Source organism: Rhipicephalus microplus, chromosome 9, assembly GCF_043290135.1.
Source record: "Rhipicephalus microplus isolate Deutch F79 chromosome 9, USDA_Rmic, whole genome shotgun sequence".
NCBI lineage: Eukaryota > Metazoa > Arthropoda > Arachnida > Ixodida > Ixodidae > Rhipicephalus > Rhipicephalus microplus.
The window spans coordinates 2,308,354-2,326,943 of record NC_134708.1 but is presented as its reverse complement, the minus strand read 5'-3'; the positions used below and the strand labels follow the sequence as shown (position 1 = coordinate 2,326,943).

The following is an 18,590-nucleotide window of genomic DNA, read 5'->3' as shown; positions in this document are numbered from 1 at the left end:
AAAAGTATAAATGGCCTAAATTCAAGCAAGTTCAGCCAGAAACTAGAAGATGGGGACACACACAGTGCTTTCAAGACTCTCATCCCATTACAACCCCTTAATTGTGATTTTTGTCCAGCTTTGAAACCACTGCCCTCTCGGCATGCCCTGCAGTCACTTAGACACACAACTTCACGATTACCACTTGTGTTGGCTAATTCTTGAACGTTCAACCTAACCAGTGCATTTCTGCTTGTGAGAAACACGGTGCCTTTGACTTTAGGTATGGATCTGCCCAACGCTGCATCTCTCATTATTTCTTACAGACCGCATACAAAAGTTCGTGGTGCTTGTTTGTTGCACGAGATATATACGAGGTGTGTTAGAAAAGTGATGAGAGTCTGATAACGCTGTGTCGAATGGCTTGTGCTAGACCCGTTTGTTTATCTCTTCCACTTCCTCAGTCCAAGTTACAACTCTGTAGAGCTAACAGAGTAGTTATCACAGCGCCGTAAGTGCAGTTGTGTTTTTATTGTGTGTTACAGAGATGAACCATAGGAATTTAGAGCAGCAGTGTGCCATAAAGTTTGTGTTAAACTTGTGAATTCTTGAGTATGACATTGGAAATGGGGAATACTGCTTATCAAGACTATAAGTTTCGCGCTGACACAAGTAATTTTTGGAAGGCTTATGAAACAATAAAAGCTAGACAAGCGGATGCTTCATCATGATAATGCACAGTGTCACACAGCCCTTTCCATTAGAATTTTTGACCTAAAAATGCATTACAGTTGTTGCCCCTGTTCACCTGATTTGAGTCCTTGCAGCTTTTCTCTTTTCCCGATATTTAAACATGTTCAAAGAGGACCCCATTTTAGAAATATGCAAAACATTCTAAAGACTGTGACCGATCAGGTAAGCCATACCACTTGAGGACTTCCAGTGCTGCTACCAAGAGTTGGAACTATAGCTGCGCTAGTGTATAGCTCCTCCAGAGAACTACGTTGAAGGGGGTAATGTTGTTGTTTCGAAAAACAACAACGTTGCTACAAACTCGCTTTCATTACTTTTTAAACTCATCTCGTATATGTGTGTGTATATATATGTACACGCATATGTGCATGTACACACACACACACGCAGACACACAGTTGAACCTTGATATAATGAAATTGACAAATTCCTGAAACAATTTGTTCGAAACAAGTTTTTGTTATACAGTTTATGCCCGAAAATTGAGAAAAGAAATGCATAAATTAAACGAAAGGTGAAGTGAAGGCAGAGGTTGCGCAAAATGCCTATTTAGTGGCAATAAACTTGTTCGTGAGAGATAGCAATACTGAACATTCATAGGGCAAGAATACAATGCTGCTCCGTCTACCTGAGAGCAGCAGCGAGAGCGTGCACGAGCTGGGACTGGCATTGCCAGAGGGTATCTCGGAAGTTATCCTATTTTAAATGATTCTATGTGAAGGAAGTTCGACATGTGGCACTGTGCTGCAGGCCGACCGTCAAGGAGCTTCTGCAGCTGGACTTCTTCCAGGAGGACATGGGCCTCAAGGTTGAGTTTGTGAACCGCGAGGAGAGCCTGGCTGGCAGTGCGGACAAGGTGGAGCTGCGGCTGCGTGTGCTGGATCCTAAGAAGCGCAAGGACAAGCACCGCGAGAACGAGGCGATCCAGTTCGAGTTTCACGTGGAGAACGACAACCCGGACGAGATAGCCAAGGCCATGGCGCTGACGGGCATCATCATGGAGGAGGACGCCCGCATCGTGGCCATGCTGATTCGCAACCAGATTACCGCCCTGGTGCGCGACCGACAGCACTTGCAGGGGCCCACCACAGTGGTTAGCTCTCTCTTTATTTGCTCTTGGTGCTGTCTTTTTAGACTAGAATGGTCTTTGCACAGAAACCCTATGGCAAAGCGGAAATATTTTGCCGCATTCAAAGTGGCATTGAAATGACTGAAAAAATCTTCTAACCTTTCGAGGGTCGAATTTTTTGCCAAATTCAGTCCATAAATCTAAATATTTCATTGCTAAAATGAATTACTCAGGTGATACCATTAAAAAACATTGTCTAAAATTTTTTTGGTGGTCAGCAAGTGACAAAAAGGTCGTTTTTCTTGTTACATGCATATAATTGTATTAACATCATGAAAGTCTTAAAAAAATTAAAAAACTGATACAATTATAAATAAAAATTATGCATTATACTAAACGTAGCTCATAGACATACAAAAATAAGTGCACCAGACTATTTTTCGAGTAAGGAGAGAGAGAGAGAAGTAACTTTATTGGCACCCGTCAAATAGATGATGGGGTAGAGGCGTCAGCCTAAACCCACACTCATCCTCCCTAACCGTTGACCAGGATTCCTTGGGACGTGGCGGTGATCAGGGCTAGGCCGATGACTTGCCGTTGAGCATTTTCTTCTTCGTTGAGTAGTAAGGACTCCCAGGATTCTCTGCATCTGTCTAGCTCATCAAAGTTAGGGCAGCTCCAAACCATGTGGACTAAGTCCGCTGTACCATCGCGATACCTACACCGAGGGCTATACATCGAGGGATACCACTTGCTCAACAATTGTGGGTTCGGAAATGCCCCTGTTTGTAACTTTTTCCACATAACTTCCTCGCTTTTTGGAAGGTTCTTATGTGCTTTCGGGTAAGTGTTATGCCCCAGCTTATAATGGTTAAGAATTTCGTTATAAGTGCTCAGTTCGTCAGCGGTCTGTAGGGGTTCCTCGCTTGGGGATGTTGTCGAGACACCGCTGGAATCCCGGAAAGTGAGACCTCGGGCCAGCTCGTGCGCCTTATCGTTCCTTTGCAAACCCTAATGAGCCGGTGTCCAGATTAGCGAAACCTGTTTCGCCGGGGAAGGTCCGATGGCTAATATCGTATATACTCGCATAATGATTGCACTTTTTTTTAATAATTGACTCCAACTTGCGGGATGCGATCATTATGCGGGGTAAATTTTCCACGAAAAAATATTCCGATCACTGAAAACGCAAAAAAGTCGCTAATCAGAATTCTTACGATAACTATCATGTACATAACCAAAAATAAAAGTAAATTAAGGCTTACCTTTGTAATAAAATTCACGCATTACGCAGAAGCTACACGTATGGCACACTGCCCTTTTATTTTTTAACCTCTCTGACCACCTAACGTTCACTCAGACTCCGAAGTGTCACTGGCGTCAGTGTAGTCGCCGCACGATTCTCTGTCGGAACCGGCAGTGTCTTCACTGTCCCACAGACGGTCATCTTCCGTTCCGTCGAGCGCGTTGGAAATGCCAGTCTTTTTGAAGCTCTTGACGACCACCTCGTCGGAAATGGTACTCCACGCTTCGAGAATCCATGAGCAGAGGACTTCCATGGACGGTCTCTTGATTTTGCCACTTGGCGTGAAATCGTGGTTGCTCGCCGCCATCCACTCTGCGTACAGCCTTCAGACGTTGTCCTTTGACGGTTTGTTCAGTGACACGTCCAGAGGCTGTAGCTGCGAAGTTAGACCCCCAGGGATCACTGCGATTTCCATGCGCCGCATCTTCAGCTCGGTACGGACAATGTCAACGGGATGGCCTCGAAAACTGTTGAGCACAAGAAGTGAAGGAAGCAGAAGTGCTCCTGCTCTTCGCCCCCAAACCGTCTTGATCCAATCGACCATGAGGTCTGCCGTCATCCACCCTTTCACTTGAGTACGGATGGGGATGCCATGGGGAAAATTTCCCTCCGGAATTGTTTTCCATTTCAGAATAACATACGGCGGCAGCTTCCGCCTGTCTGCCGTCACTGCGAGCATCACGGTGCATCGCTGCTTCTCCGCACCACACGTTTTTATGAGGATGCTTCGAGCACCTTTCTCGTTCACAGTAGTGCTTCGAGGCATGTCGAACGTCAATGGCGTTTGGTCGGCGTTGCCTATCTGTGACCGCAGGAAGCCGTTCTTCTGGCGTATCCTCGTGACAGAAATCGATCACCTTGTGTTCGTATGTGGATGGAAGTCGCTGGCACAACGACATCCGCCACCTCAGCGACAGTCCATTCCGCTGCATGAAGCGTGTCGTCCAGCCGGAACTGGCGCGGAAGTCCTTTGTGGCTATTCCCAGCCTCCTGGAAACTGTGTGTGCCTGCGTCCGTATCATCTCTAACGACACTGCACAACCGTCCTTGCGCATGTCCTTCACGTTTGTGAACTGCGTTTTCCATCTCAGGTAACTTGCCAGATTTGGGTCCGCCAAAAGCCTGTCGCATGCTGTTAGTAGCCATGAGCTTGTGGCACTGTTTTTTTCCAATATCGGATTTGGATTTCGTCGACGCCGAAATGTCTGGTGGCAGCGCGGTTGCCGTGCTCTAGCGCATAGTCAAGCACCTTCAGCTTGAACGTGGCAGTAAAGCTCGCATACCGCCCCATAGTGAAACGGCGCTTCAACAGACGATCACAAAGCACACGCACACACACACACAAAACGTGGTCTCAGGAAAAAAACATATCTGCGGGATGAACACAGGTCGACCAACAGGCGGCCGCCGCGGTAACAGTGCGGGATGTCAAAACAAACATGGCGGCTGACGGAGCGAAGTGACCGCATTTTTTTCTTCTTTTCGTCAATTATAGAGGTTGTGAGTACGTCACACGCGTCAAAACGGTTTCTTCTATCTAAATAAGCGATGCTTTCATTTAAATCAGTAAATTTACGGCATTAGCGTAGTGATGCCTGCTTTCAGATAACAGAAACAATGATAGGCGCGTTCAGCTGCCACAGACATAAAAACCACATGGCGGGCATTCAGTGAAAACAGCGGCATTTGCCCTTACTGCAATCCTAAATGGCACGTTACCGCCAACGGTGGGCAAAAATTAAGAATATGTTTGGGGCATGCAGTTGGCGAGTTTCATTCGACAGTTAATAATGACGATGATCATCAGCGAGACTTGGCACACAATATATCGATGCGGGAAGTTCGGGGTGCGATCATTACGCGAGGGAAAAAAAATCGCATTTAGACGACAAAATTTAGGAGTGCGATCATTACGCGAGTGCGATCATTATGCGAGTATATACGGTATGTGTACAGCTGCAGCAGAGATCCTGCCCGCATCAAAATTTATGATTGCAGATTTTGAATCACTAACAATAACTCTCACATTCTTTTGAGTCAAAGCCAGCACAATGGCTACTTCTTCCGCCTCCGTTGCTTCTAAATGTCTCACGCTGCAGCACGAGGCAGGGCCTCTGTTCTCGCGTGTAACTTTGCCTTGCTTCTATTCGGCCGCGTCCGTGTAAATCACATCCTGCCTACCTTCCAGGCTTTTCTGTAACGCCTCAGCTCTGTCCTTTCGCCTGCTCTCGTGATGCACCAAGTGCATATTCCTGGGCAACGAGAGTATTCGTAGCCTGTCCCTGACTCCCGGTGTGACTTTGCCTGTCTGCTTGAAACACGCCTGGGGCTCGAACCCCAGCCGCTCCAGGATCCTTCTACCAGTCTGAGTGCGCAGCAGTCTCTGATATTGCGATACTGCAGCCGCTTGAATGTGCTCGTCTAAAGTGATGGACACCCCTACACTTAAGATTTTGTTCGTTGATGTGTTTGGGGGAAGTCCAAAAACCGTCTTGACCCCCTTCCTAATAATGATTTCGACCTTGTCTTTCTATGCTCTGGCGAATTTCAGGTAGGGGGCTACATATACAATCCTGCTAATTAGAAAAGATTGCACTAACCTTAGGAGGTTTGCTTCCTTCATACCCGCATGTTCATTTGCTATTCGCTTGAGTAATCGGCACGCCTGGTTGGTACTCGCTTACAGTCGCTGGATGGTCTCGGCGTTTTTGCAGTTCGCTTGAATGCGCAAACCCAAGACCCTGATATTGTCGACAGTGCAAATAATCTTACCGTTTACTCTCAGCTCGATGCTGTGCCCTGCGTCCTGTCTCCTTCCTCGTCGCCTGCGATGTTGGGAAAAGGTCTTCCCACTTCTCCACCGAGCACCTGAAGCCAATTGGCTCCAGATATTCCTCGATAGCTTGGATTGCCCTCTGCAGCATCTCGTCGTTGTGCTTGTCACTACCTCTGCTCATCCATAGCGTCAGATCGTCCGCATGAAGTGTATGATTCAGTCCTATGCCTGCCAGCTTCCTGAGGAGACCTATCATCCCGATGTTAAATAAGGTGGGCGACAGAACTGATCTCTGCAGCGTACCCTTGCTTCCCAGTTTAATACCTTTCAATGACTGCCCTCCCAAGCTGATCGTTGCCGTTCTGTACGTAAGAAAATCCTTTACATAATTGTAAGTCTTTGTGCCTAAATTGAGACCTCCGAGACTCTCCATTATGGCCAAATGCTTTCAAATTATATAACCCTACGACTATCCTGGTGTCTACCGTTTTTTTGTCTATCACCTGTTCTTTGAGCTGAAGCATGACGTCGCATGCTGATAGATGAGACCTAAAGCCAACCATGGTGTCGTGGTACAGTCCCTGATCTTCTAGAAATCTATTCAGCCTGCTCTGAATAACATGTTCTATTAATTTGCCCATGCACGAAGTAAGTGAAATGGGCCTGAGATGTTCAAAGCTAGGTTTCTTTCCAGGCTTTGGAATAAAGACAAGGTTGGCATCCTTCCACGCCAGTGGAAGCTGCACTCTCTTCCAACAGTCCTGCATATATGCTGTCAGATTTTGACTGCCGCATCGTCCAGATTTCTGAGCATCTTGTTGCTAATCCTATCTGGCCCTGCAGCTGTATTCGTTCTCAAGTGGTTTATTTTGACCCTGACCTTGCATACCGTGATCAGGTTGTCAAGATCTGGGTTCTCTAAGCCCGAATACTCAGGCAGTGACTCCGACCCCGTGCAGCTGAATACCTATCCCTAATCTCAGAGATGAGCTCACCGGTCGTTCCTTCATATTTGTAAACGAGCTTATGTAGCTGCTTCCTAGACTCTAGCTTGGATTTGTCCGGATTTAGCAAGTGTCGCAGCAGTTACCAGGTCCTTGCACTGCCTATTTGGTGGTCCATTTGGTCAGAAATGCTGTTCCAGTTCTGCTTGGTGAGGGTTGAAGCATATTCTTCTATTTCCTTGGTCAACGTAGCCGATTTCCTGCGGATATTTCTATTGCCTCTTTTTTGAACGATTCTCAAATTGAGCTCTTGCTTTTTGCGCCACAGGTTTATCATGTGTCTATCAACCCGTTTCTGGTTCTCATCGACCTTGATTTCCTCAGTTGCATCGTGGACCTATCGAATAACTCCCTTGCTCCATTCGTCTATGTCTTCAATGCCATCCTGGTTGAACCGACTATTCCTGAAAGCATGCCAATTCACAGTTTCTAGCTTCTTCGTGCAAGCTACTGAAGGACCTTCTTCCGTGACTATCTCAATTATTCTGTGGTCGCTACCCAGATCTTCATCCGTATTACACCATGTGGGTCTAGTGGCTAAGGTACTCTGTTGCTGGCCTGCCGGTTGCGGGATCGAGTCCCTGCTGCGGCGGCTGCATTTCCGATGGAGGCGGAAATGTTGTAGGCCCGTGTGCTCAGATTCGGGTGCACGTTAAAGAATCCCAGGTGGTCGAAATTTCCAGAGCCCTCCACTATGGCGTCTCTCATAATCATATAGTGGTTTTGGGACGTTAAACCCCACAAATCAATCATTACACCATGTGGCCGAGAGCTCGCCTCCAATCAGAGTGAGGCATGGCGCAGTGTCTTGCGAGACACTGTTACTCTGTCTAGTTGACCTCAAGGGATCCGTCAAAAGGGTCAGACCATTCTGCTGTATGCTATTCCATAATTCTCTCGCTTTAACCTGCGCAAACCTGTATCCCCTTGCGGGGCAATAAGCAATGAAGTCACCCGATACGAGGAGGGGTTTGTTCTTCGCGATCATCTTGACTTTGGCGAAAAGATCGTCAAAACCACAGTTACGCCTTTGCTTAGGGGAGCTGTACACGTTTAATATAAAAGATTTTTATCCTTCCGCTTACGAGGGACTAGCTCGATCAGTACATGATCCATCTGCATCAACCCTGTCTCGTGCTGCAATGCTGTGACCTTGCGTTTGACCAGAGTGACAACCTGAGTATTTTTTCATCGTCCCGCATACGATTTATAGCTAGTGAGCTTCGCGTTCTTTCTACACTCCTGTAACGCTATGACTTCTGGCTTATCCCCATTGGTCAGGAACGGCTCGTTTGCGCGAGAAATTCTACAGTTCCACTGCCAGATAGTGTTACGGTACTGAGCCATCTTCAAACTTCTGAATTTCCTGGCATAGGCATTGCCATTGCTCATCTCTGTTCGCGGCCTCAGCCCTCATTTGCTCATTCATCTGCTGAATCATACCATAAAGCAGCTTCATGTCTTGTTCAATTTTATCGAAACGTTGCTCGTAGTTGTTTACTGTTTCCACATCCTTCACCCGCTTCTTATTTAGGAGGAGGATCTGCACGTGGTGTTTCCGACACCGATTGTGATACTGCTTTCGCGCCCTGCTGCGTTCTCTCATCTATGCGCTTATTTAGCAAATTTATCTGCTCTCGGAGCTCTCTGTTTTGCTCTTGCATGTTATTGCATTGCGCCTGCATTGTTCTTAGCTGTTCCTGCATGAGCCTGTTCTGTTCCTTGAGAGCTTTTACTATTGCGGAATCTGAGAGCCTTTGTCCACCCAACCCACCTAAGAGTTCAGTGGTGAACTTTTCTGGTAGTTCTTAGACTGTTGCTCAGGATGAGAAGCCTCTTCTCGCGTCGATGTGGTAAGCCTGGGGAATGACGCCGAGCGGTTCCTCGGCATGCTCTTGGATCTGTTGCGAGCGCCATCGTGACGGCTGCTTCGCGTCTGTTGTTGTTGCTGCAATGCTGTTTTCGGCGCTTTCTCTTCTTCTGGTTCCGCTGCAAGCTTTGCCTCCCACTGTCGTTTCTTGACAATATATTGCGTGCGAAACAACATCGTACACTTCTTATCTCCAATCAAATGTTCTTTGCCACATAAATGACACTGGCACACACTGATGGTCTTCTGGCTCCCAAAGCTGCTCCAAAAGACTGGATTCCATTTCCACCCCTGAGTAAGTCATCAAATGCTCATTTATTGCTACAGAAGGTGTATTTTATATCTTGCTCTATTATGCATTCGTAAGAAATAATGTGACTGACACTGTCAGCAACACACAATTGGTCGCATAGGGTGTCGGCATATTTATGAACTCGGGCACCCTGTATATAATGAAAGGGAACCTCGTGATGAGTAGTGAGCAATTACTAATAATTGAGTTTACTGTTGGCATTATAGCTGGCGACTCAAGCCACAGCACAGCAGGCCGGGTCTGTGCAATCCCCACCCCAGCAGCCGCCCCTGGCCGAGGTCCATCTCGAGACAGCCGACACGAGCGAGCAGGCCACACAGCCACCTGTCCACAGTGTGCCTCTCAGCATTGCCGAGGGTGCCCTGTCAGGTGGGTCTTGTTTGAATCATTATTAGGCCAAATCCTGGAAGCTGTCTGGCCACCTGCATTCCTGCCAAACAGATTGTTCTACAGGCTTGGTAGCCACTCTGCTTCCACAGTATGCACAATATGCCAGCTTTGAATGAGTTGCTTGAAAATTCAAGTGTATAACTAAACAAACCTATACAGGAGTGGGCACACAAACAGTACTGCCAGAGCATTCATTGCAAAAGAAAAGTACAAAAGAAGCACTGTGTGTAGCGGGCTATTCTAGGTTTTTCACCGCTCAAGTGCAAAAAGGTATGCAACTAAAATTTTATTGCCAAGCACCAAGAACTTGTCACTTGACATCACATTCAATCAGTGCACAAAGAAGCAGCAGCGAAATCTAGTTCTTTATTGTTAGTGTGACGGATGGCTTGCTGACCAGCCTCCGATTTGCTATCAGGACGGCCTCAATGATGAGCTTTACGCTATCGTTAGAGTGAGTAGCCAACACAGTTGTTTTATCAAATACCAGCTTGCATTTGCATTCTGCACAATGAGTCGCCAAAAAACCATCAGAGCCCTTTAGTTATGAGCTGTAAGTAGATACTCGATCAGGTTACGATCAGGTTACGAGCGCAACGCGTCATTGGAGTCGTATTTAGGCCTAACTCCGCTGACTGCAAGGCGAATTTTGCGGGCAAGAACACTGCACTTGCGCACTCATCGCAACGTGCTTCTTCACAAGCAACAAAGCACGTCACTCGCTAGCTCCTCGGGCGGGCGTTCATGCATCCGCAGCGGACCGCACTGTCAAGCTCAGCTCGTCAACACCCCCCTGTCCACTGCCAAGGATTGCTCGAAACAGCGCTAGCAGTTTCGCATGTCGGCACTCGAAACTGTTATAACAAGCGCAATAGCAGCTGTCGCGCGACCATTTGCGATTGGCGACCAAAAAGCGACTGATGTTCACACCGGGAGAGGTTGCATGCGAGCGACCGGAAGTCTCAAATCCGGAGAGTCGCGTTTGGATCTCGTTATCAGCGAGAACTCTGGAGACCAATGCCAATCGGCTGATCGCCGCCAGCCGAGTGAGCGGAGCAAACCGAGCGCGTCGCATTTATTGTTTTCGTCCGTTCTCGCACAGCATTCCCAAGAGCGTCAAGGAGTTCGATTCAAGCGAAGAACAAGAGATTATCATGATGCTGGTGGGCTGTGCCATGGTGTCAGTGCAGGCAGCACAGATGCCTCAAAAAAAGCTGGTGGTGGGTGTGACCGTCCCTTCGATCGCGAGAATTGGCCGGCCATGAAAGCCGCCTACCTCCCGAACTGCGCTGAGACGACGAGTATTTCCGAGAGTCATACGCATTCAGAAATGCTCTTGAATTTATCTCGACTTCTCACAGCCTCCAATGCAGCACAAACGCGTCTTGAACGCGGTGTCTTAAGTCGTTGCCAAGGCATGAAGCACAAACGCATTTCAAACGCGCTGCATTGAAGGCGGTGACAAGCCAAGTTGAAGGCGAGAAACGATTCTGAATACGGGGGAAAGGTAGTGTCCAATTTATTTTCTCTCTACTTTGACGGTGTTTAGCTTCTTGCGAATGCCGCAACGTAAATTCGACACTTATCTCGAGCTGCTTCGCCCCGCCATCTCAAAGCCAAGTATTCTGTGGTGGCCATGGTGCCACAAACACAGAGGAACGCACTCGTTTGTATCTAACAGTAGGCCAGCGCAATGAAAAAAAAAAAGAAAAATTGAGCATTGTTGATTGGTTCCAGCAGTTTTGCGATTGCAGTCGCACGACTGGAAAATCGGTCAGGAGGGTGCACGTTAAAGAACCCCAGGTGGTCAAAATTTCCGGAGCCCTCCACTACGGCGTCTCTCATAATCATATGGTGGTTTTGGGACGTTAAACCCCACAAAGCAATCAAAATCGGTCAGGAAGCGACTAGCCAAAGCAGTCGCTTTGCGACCGTTTGCGACCCTTCACGACTGTTTGCGACCAGTCGCAAATGGTTGCGCAACTGCTGCTTGTCCCCGGTGTACACCAGCCTTTACTCCCTAAAGATTTTATCGTAGGATTTCTTGTTCGTAGTGCAAGTGTGCTCATTGCAGTGTCGCTGGAGAAAGCATGAACTACAAAATTTAGCGTTGGAAAAAAAAGTATTTCGAAAACGCGGCCCCCTTCAGCATAGATCTGGCTTCGTGTACAGTAATTGCCAACTATTTTTGTCATTTTATAAAACTATTTTTGTCATTTTATATATCTTCCAGTGCCTAAGAAAGAAATAATTTGTATCTCATTAAGTTGTTGTGTTATCGCCTCTAAATTTTAATTGAAGCACTGTAAAGCCATTTTTAGTGTCTGTGCCAATTTTCATAACATCCAACCAAAAACAAGAAAGATCATTTTGAAAGGCACGTCCACCCTTAGATTGTGTGGAAGTTCTTGCAAGTATGGGATCATGGCCACCTTCTTACTCACGGCTGCCTGAGAATCAGTGCATATGGCACTGACTTACGAGTCTTTTTGCAGTTTTTTTGATACAGTAGAACCTCGTTTATCCGGATCTTGTTAACTTGGAAATTCGATTAACTCGGACACGCAGCGCGGTCCCGGCAAAACTGTGTACATTTTAATGGTGTCAAATGCTCGGTAATTCGGAGGGATTTATACGTGCACCGGTTCACTCGGACGGTTCCAGAATGTTCTATCGGGGCTTCATGCTTTCGGTAACCAATTCTGGTAAGCATGTAGTCCCGGCTCTGCCGCCGTAACTGACAGCGGAACTGGAGTTTTGGACAAACTGAAACCGAACGAACAGCAGCAGAATATGATCATGATGAGAGTGAATGAGGGGAGAAGTTGCCAGGTTGTGCTAATCATCACCCGGTGGGAGCGCTTGGGCTGCCGGGGCATCCAGTGTCTGCGAAATGCACCGCACGAAACAGTTTGCGCCCCGACGGGACAGTTTGTGCAGCCGCCGCAACCCCAGTTGCTCGCGATGCCTACACATCGCTGATTTTTTTGCGTAGTGACTTCGCGCATAGGATGTGCAGCTCGGGTACATCAAAAGAGTTGACTGTTAGGCGAGTTGGCGTTTTGATATAGAAACCGTCGTTACATTCTTGGGCTGTGTTTGTGCGCGTTGATGATGGTGTGGTTGTTGCTGGTTTGCTGACTGATGATGACATATTATCGGAAGTGCTTCAAGAGGATCAGGATCGCTGTTTCGATGATGACATTCAAGATGAGCCAACGCAACATCGCACCGTGCAGGAGGCCGCCGAAGCTTTCGCTGTCCTCGCGGAGTTCTGCATAAGTTCTCGCGACAGCAAGTGTGCACGCCACCACTGCATGGGATTGAAAAAGATCGTTCTAGCACTAATTTCAATGACAAGGCAGACTAAGTTGACGCAGTTTCTTATGTCTGAGGGTGGCCGAGAGAGGGCGTTACGTGACGGCGTCATCATCATCAGGACTTGGCCGAGAGAGGGCACTACATGATGGCACCATCATCATTAGGACTGGGAGTTGTGGGGGTTGCGTGTGTGGGGAAGGAGGAGTTTGGCCTGGTTGGAGAGAGTGGCAAGACGTAGCGGTGTGTTGTGCGCGATTTAGGGTTAGCGCATGACAAGTGGGGGCTCGTCCGGGATGGCTTCAGGCCCGACAACAGCAGGGGACGACATTCCTAGGCTCCAAGGTGTCGTTGAAGAGCTGTTGCTGGGCACCGACGGCTCCGCCATGGAGCGTGAACGAATCACGGCAGTTGTGCGCGATCGAGTGATGGCGACGCCGCTGCCCACGGCTCCGCACGTGGGAGCATGGACTGTGATCGCTAACACTGGCACGGTTCCTCAGGCCACCAACGACTCTGCACCTCTGCTCGCCGCTGCGCACCTTCCCCGCTACTACGATGCTAGAGACTTGCAGTCGCCGGAGAAGTTTCTTGAACGTTTGGAAAACTTCTGCCTCGTGACGGGGGTCGCCACCAATAAGCGACTGACTCACGTGGTACCGGCTGCCCTTGAGGGCGGCGCGAAGTTGTGGTGGCGGTTCGTGCGCGGGTTCGACTCGTGGGAGCAATTCACTGCCGCCTTTTGCTCCGAGTTCTCGTCGATTGACGCGAAGCGTCGCCTGAGGGCGGAGCTCGAACAGCGCACGCAGCACCCGGAAGAGAATTTGAAGGAGTTTGTTTATGCGATCGCTACGTTTTACGACCGCATCAGGGAAGAGGTCTCCGAAGCCCAGAAGGTGCAGCGCGTACTGAGGCAGATGCACCCCCAGTTGCAAGATTTGGCGGAGGGGCATGCCTACAACAACCTCGCCAAGTTGGTGAAGGCAGCCGACGGCCTAATGGAGCAGGCTTGGCGTCGCCTCCAGTACAGACCACCGCCACTTCTGAGCAACCAAGTAGCCAGAGATCTGGCGTTCCACCCTAGCCTGGCCCCCGACCATCGCTCACTGGCGCAGCCGAACACTATGGCGACGGCATCGTTCGCTTCGTTTGCTGCTGCCCCACCAGCACCGCCGACTTATCACTGGCCACTGCATCCAGCTGCGCTAGACCCGTCGTACTGCCGGGACCGGCAGTACTCGTGCGACACAGCACCTCCGTTCTCACCTTATGGGCCGGGACCGATGCCGCGGCAGGAGCCCACGAGTGGAGCAATGCGTGTGCAGTGTCATTGCTGTGGTGGATTCGGCCACATATATCGTAACTGTACCACGGGTCGACAAATGGGCATACGTATACACTCAGTAACATTTGCATGCAGGTGAGCAGAAAAAGAAAATAAGAGATACAGGAAAAAGAAATAGTCGCAACTACAGCACCTTTAGAAAGTTTGAGAGCATACTAAATAACAGCATATTCATGTTTCTGGTAATGACTCAAGGTGCAACTCGGGTGTTGATATAAAAGTTGTTATGGCTTTCCAGATACTACAAGAAAGCCAGATAGCGCAACAAGAATGATGGTTTATTGAGCAGCTTGTATTATACTAAGTGTGTGTGACGTTGCAGTGACGTGCCTTGATAACTCTGCATCGCTTTGACACATCATCTCTCCTTCTTCAAAATCCATAGTGTTCAGGTTGTTTTTGTGGCCGACTTGATCTTTGCAAGAGTGGTGGTGTTGGGGCTAATTCCGTCACCGTTTTTTCCGGGCTGTCTTGCACAGTTTCGCCGGTGGCTTCAACTGGCTCCTGCCTTTGTTTTTGGCCAGGGTCACTATCCACTGATTCCGCTCGATGTCTCAGCTGGTCTAGATGCCGTCGGTGCAGTCCTTGAGCGCAATCCACGGTTACCATTCTGGAACCTTGATGGTCTTGCACTACTCCTGGAATCCATCTTCGACTTCTTCCAAAACTGCGCATCCAAACTGGGTCACCTGAATTGAACTTTCTTGCACTTGCTGTTGGCGAACCATCAGCATGTTTTTCTTTGGGCTTGAGGCTGTCTATCTTCGTTCTCATCTGATAACCCAGCAAACGTTCCGCCGGTGACTTCCCATCTTCTCCCGGAGTTCGGCAGTATCTGCACAAAAATTGATCCAACCTTGTTATCAAGTCACATCCCGGATTTTTTTTTAATCCTTCCTTGAGCGTGCGCACCGCTCTCTCGGCTAAGCCATTCGATTGCGGATGATAGGGTGCTGTTGTTAGTTGCTGTATACAGTGAAACCTCGTTAAACCGTACCCGCATAAACAGTAGTTTCGTTTTAAATGTAGTGAAATCAAATCCCCGACTCGACGGCCATTGAACATAATGCATTTTGTATCCGCATAAGCCGTACCAGCTTATCGGGTATCGGTTAATAAGTAGCTTTTCCAATTTTCATTGCGCACTCGCCGCGGCATGTCGTCCCGCACTGGGCGTCCTGACAGAACAGCAAGCCCCAGAGATCGAAACACGCCTCGCTTGTTTGTGTTGATTATGGCGGCTGTGTTGGTGAGCGCCATCTCTTGGATTTTTCTGCAACAAGAAGCACTCGGCCGGCTAGGCTTCTGGTGTTGTCGACGCGACGGCGCTCTGCACAAACATGCAAACACGGTGTGCGCTTGCTTTGCTTTCTTTGTTCTTTTGGCACCGTGCATAGGTGTTCTCTGGTTGATCCGTGCAGTACAGCTCTCGCGTCGTTTTTCACGTGTTGTGTATGTGTGCTTGTGCTGCTTCATACTTGTGTCATGCCGAAGCTGGGACAAAAGCATCGAGTGCTGAAAGTAGAGAAGAAATTGGACATGATTCGTGCTATTGAAAGTGGCACGAAAAAATCAGCACCGGCACGCGGAAAGGACCTGCCGTTAACTACGGTGTGTGGAATTTGGAATTCCAGAGAGAAGATCTTCGGCAGTGCTGTTGCAACTGCGAAAAGGTGCCGGCTACGCGGTTCGGCGTTTTGGGATGTAGAGGAGGCGCTGGTGAAGTGGCTAAAAGCTTCACGGTCAAAAAATCTGCCTATCAGCGGACCCCTGCTTGCGGAGAAGGCCCTGGTTTTTGCCTCGCAGCTCAACCATGACAACTTCGTGTGCAGCAATGGTTGGCTGGCCAGATTTAAGGCGAGGCACGTCATTACCACAAGGACTCTTTCGGGAGAAGGTGCTGCTGCTGACGTGGATGGCGCGGAGCAGTGGCAAAATGGTCAGCTGAAGAACATCTTGGAAGACTACGCACCTGATGACATCTTTAATATGAATGAATCGGCCCTATTCTTTAAGCTGCCAGACAAAACGCTCGCGTTCAAAGGCGAGACGTGCACCGGCGGCAAGCATGCAAAAGACAGAATATCAGTGGCGTTTTGCGTAAACATGACTGGAACCGACAAAACTCCGCTCCTCGTGATTGGAAAGTCGGCGAAGCCTAGACGTTTCAAAGGCGCCCGGTTGCCATCAGGGGTCATCTATCGCAGCTACACCAAAGCATGGATGACGGCAAAACTCTTTGAGGAGTACGTGCGCCTCATCGATTGTCGTTTTGCAGCTAAGAACAGAAGAGTTGTTATTATTTTAGACAACGTTTCGGCGCACGTTGCCCTGGACAACCTGACGGCTGTGAAGTTGGCGTTTCTGCCACCAAACACAACAGCGATTGCCCAGCCCTTGAACCAAGGCATCATTCGAGCTGTAAAACAGCTCTATAAGAAGAATCTGCTGCGCAGATTTCTTCTCGCCATTGAATGTGGCAAATTATTCTCCATCGACCTGATTGGCGCGATTCACCTGCTCGAATACTCGTGGTGGCAGGTTAAAGCAACGACAGTTCAAAATTGCTTCAAGCGTGCTGGCTTCAGTGTGTGTGCGGGCGACACAGATGACGCCAGTGACACCATCGACCAGACTTCGGTCATCATAGATGAAGCTTGCAAAACTCTGCTAGCTGAAGTGCTGGAGTGGCAGGGCGTTACGGAAGGCGTTTCCTTCCCCGACTTCAGAGACGCAGACAGCGATGTGCAGACATCTCCGGTTATTCATGATTACAAATAAGCAGCGCACGACGTTTTACACAAAGAGAGACGATAGGGACACCGCTGGCGGTGTCCCTATCGTCTCTCTTTGTGTAAAACGTCGTGCGCTGCTTATTTGTAATCATGAACAATCACCAACTCGCCCAACTTTCGGTGTTACTGAATCTCCGGTTATGTCCGACGAAGCCATTGTTGCCTCGGTTGTCGAAGTGTCGCCAAATGATAGTGATGAGGACGACATGGAAAGCAACAACACGGGTGATTCAGGTCCGACAGTGGCCGAAGCTGCGCCTTGCGTCAGCGTCATGCGGGTATTTGCCGAGAAGAGGGGGCTGGCGGAAAAGCTGGCTAACAGCATGAGTGAGTTTGAGGACGCTGTCGTTACTACTAGGCCGCCGCATCGTCAAATGAAGATTACAGACTTTGTCACGCAAAGTTAATAAATTACTGCACGTTTTTCGTTCTTTCATCACACTCCCTGAAGGTTTCTTTTTTGACAGGTAAGTGAGCGACCTGACATTATTTCGGTTAAGCAGTACTACCGTTTAGTATGTACTTTTTCCGAGCTCCGGCCAACTACGGTTTAACGAGGTTTTACTGTATTGTTATGTGCCAAGAATTCGCAAAAATATGAGATCACGAGCTGTGGTCCATTGTCTGACACGAACGTTTTTGGAAGCCCGAACCGTGCAAATATTGAATGCAAACCTCTGACCGTAGTTTCAGACGTAGCAGTTTTCATTGGCACCGCTTCAATTCATTTTGTTTCCGAGTCTACGATGACCAAGACCATGTGGCCGTCCACTGGCCCGGCGAAATCGGCATGCAGACGGCTCCAGCTCTCCCCGGTCACTGGCCAGGATGCAGGCACCTGAGCAGGCGGCATCGTGGAATCCTGTGCACAAACATCACATGATTTGACCAGGTGCTCAATGTCAGAGTCAAGTCCCGGGTACCAGAATAGCGTCCTGATAATACTCTCCATGGCAACTATGCCAGGTTGAGTTTCATGCAGCAGGCTTATGAGCGTCTTTTTGCGACTACAGGTACAATAATTTGATGGCCCCAGTACACCAAATTGTCACTTACAGTCAGTTCCATCCTTCTGTTGAAGTATGGCCGGTACTGCTCAAGATCTTGGGGTCGGAACCACGGCCATTCCTGTAAAATCCACTCACCTACCTGTTGAAGAGTAGGGTCCTGATCATCATTTGTTTCATCTCTCGAGCGCACATAGCTGTTTCCTCCATCGATTGGGCAAACAAAACATACTCCTGTTCATCAGAATGGCCCTCTCGTTGCTCTGTAACTGGCAGAGGCAACCGGCTGAGGGCACCCGGGTTTGAATGCTCACTGCCTTACGATACTGTACCGTATAGCTGTAGTTAAGAGAAACCAGGCCCAATGCTGAATTCGAGCAGCTGCCTTCAATGGTAATGCCTTTCTTGTATTTAATAACCCAGTAAGAGTTTTATGGTCAGTTACCAAGACAAACTGATGACCGTACAAATAGTCCTTGAACCGTGCAACCCCAAACACAAGTGCTAGGGCCTCTTTTTCCAACTGTTAGTAATTGCATTCTGCCTTTGTAAGCTTCCTGGAACAGAAACCAATCGGGTAATCAGCATCATTGACACGGTGGGACAAAACCGCTCCGATACCTACTAGGGACGCGTCGCACTCGAGCTTCAGTGGCTTAACTGAA

The 18,590-nt window shown here is 48.6% G+C and overlaps 1 protein-coding gene across 12 annotated transcripts in view; it reads left to right on the top strand.

The window, feature by feature from the left end:
- Wnk (Wnk kinase) overlaps positions 1-18,590 on the top strand; it is a 407,304-nt gene that overhangs the window by 87,434 nt on the left and 301,280 nt on the right. For all 12 annotated transcript variants that reach the window (XR_012885945.1, XR_012885943.1, XM_075872963.1 and 9 more), the window contains exons 6-7: positions 1,483-1,825; positions 9,277-9,439. Coding sequence is in view for 10 of the 12 variants with exons in the window: in XM_075872963.1 (XP_075729078.1) it covers positions 1,483-1,825; positions 9,277-9,439 (506 nt within the window). In the remaining 2 variants the exon portion in view is untranslated. The remainder of the gene's footprint in view (positions 1-1,482; positions 1,826-9,276; positions 9,440-18,590) is intronic.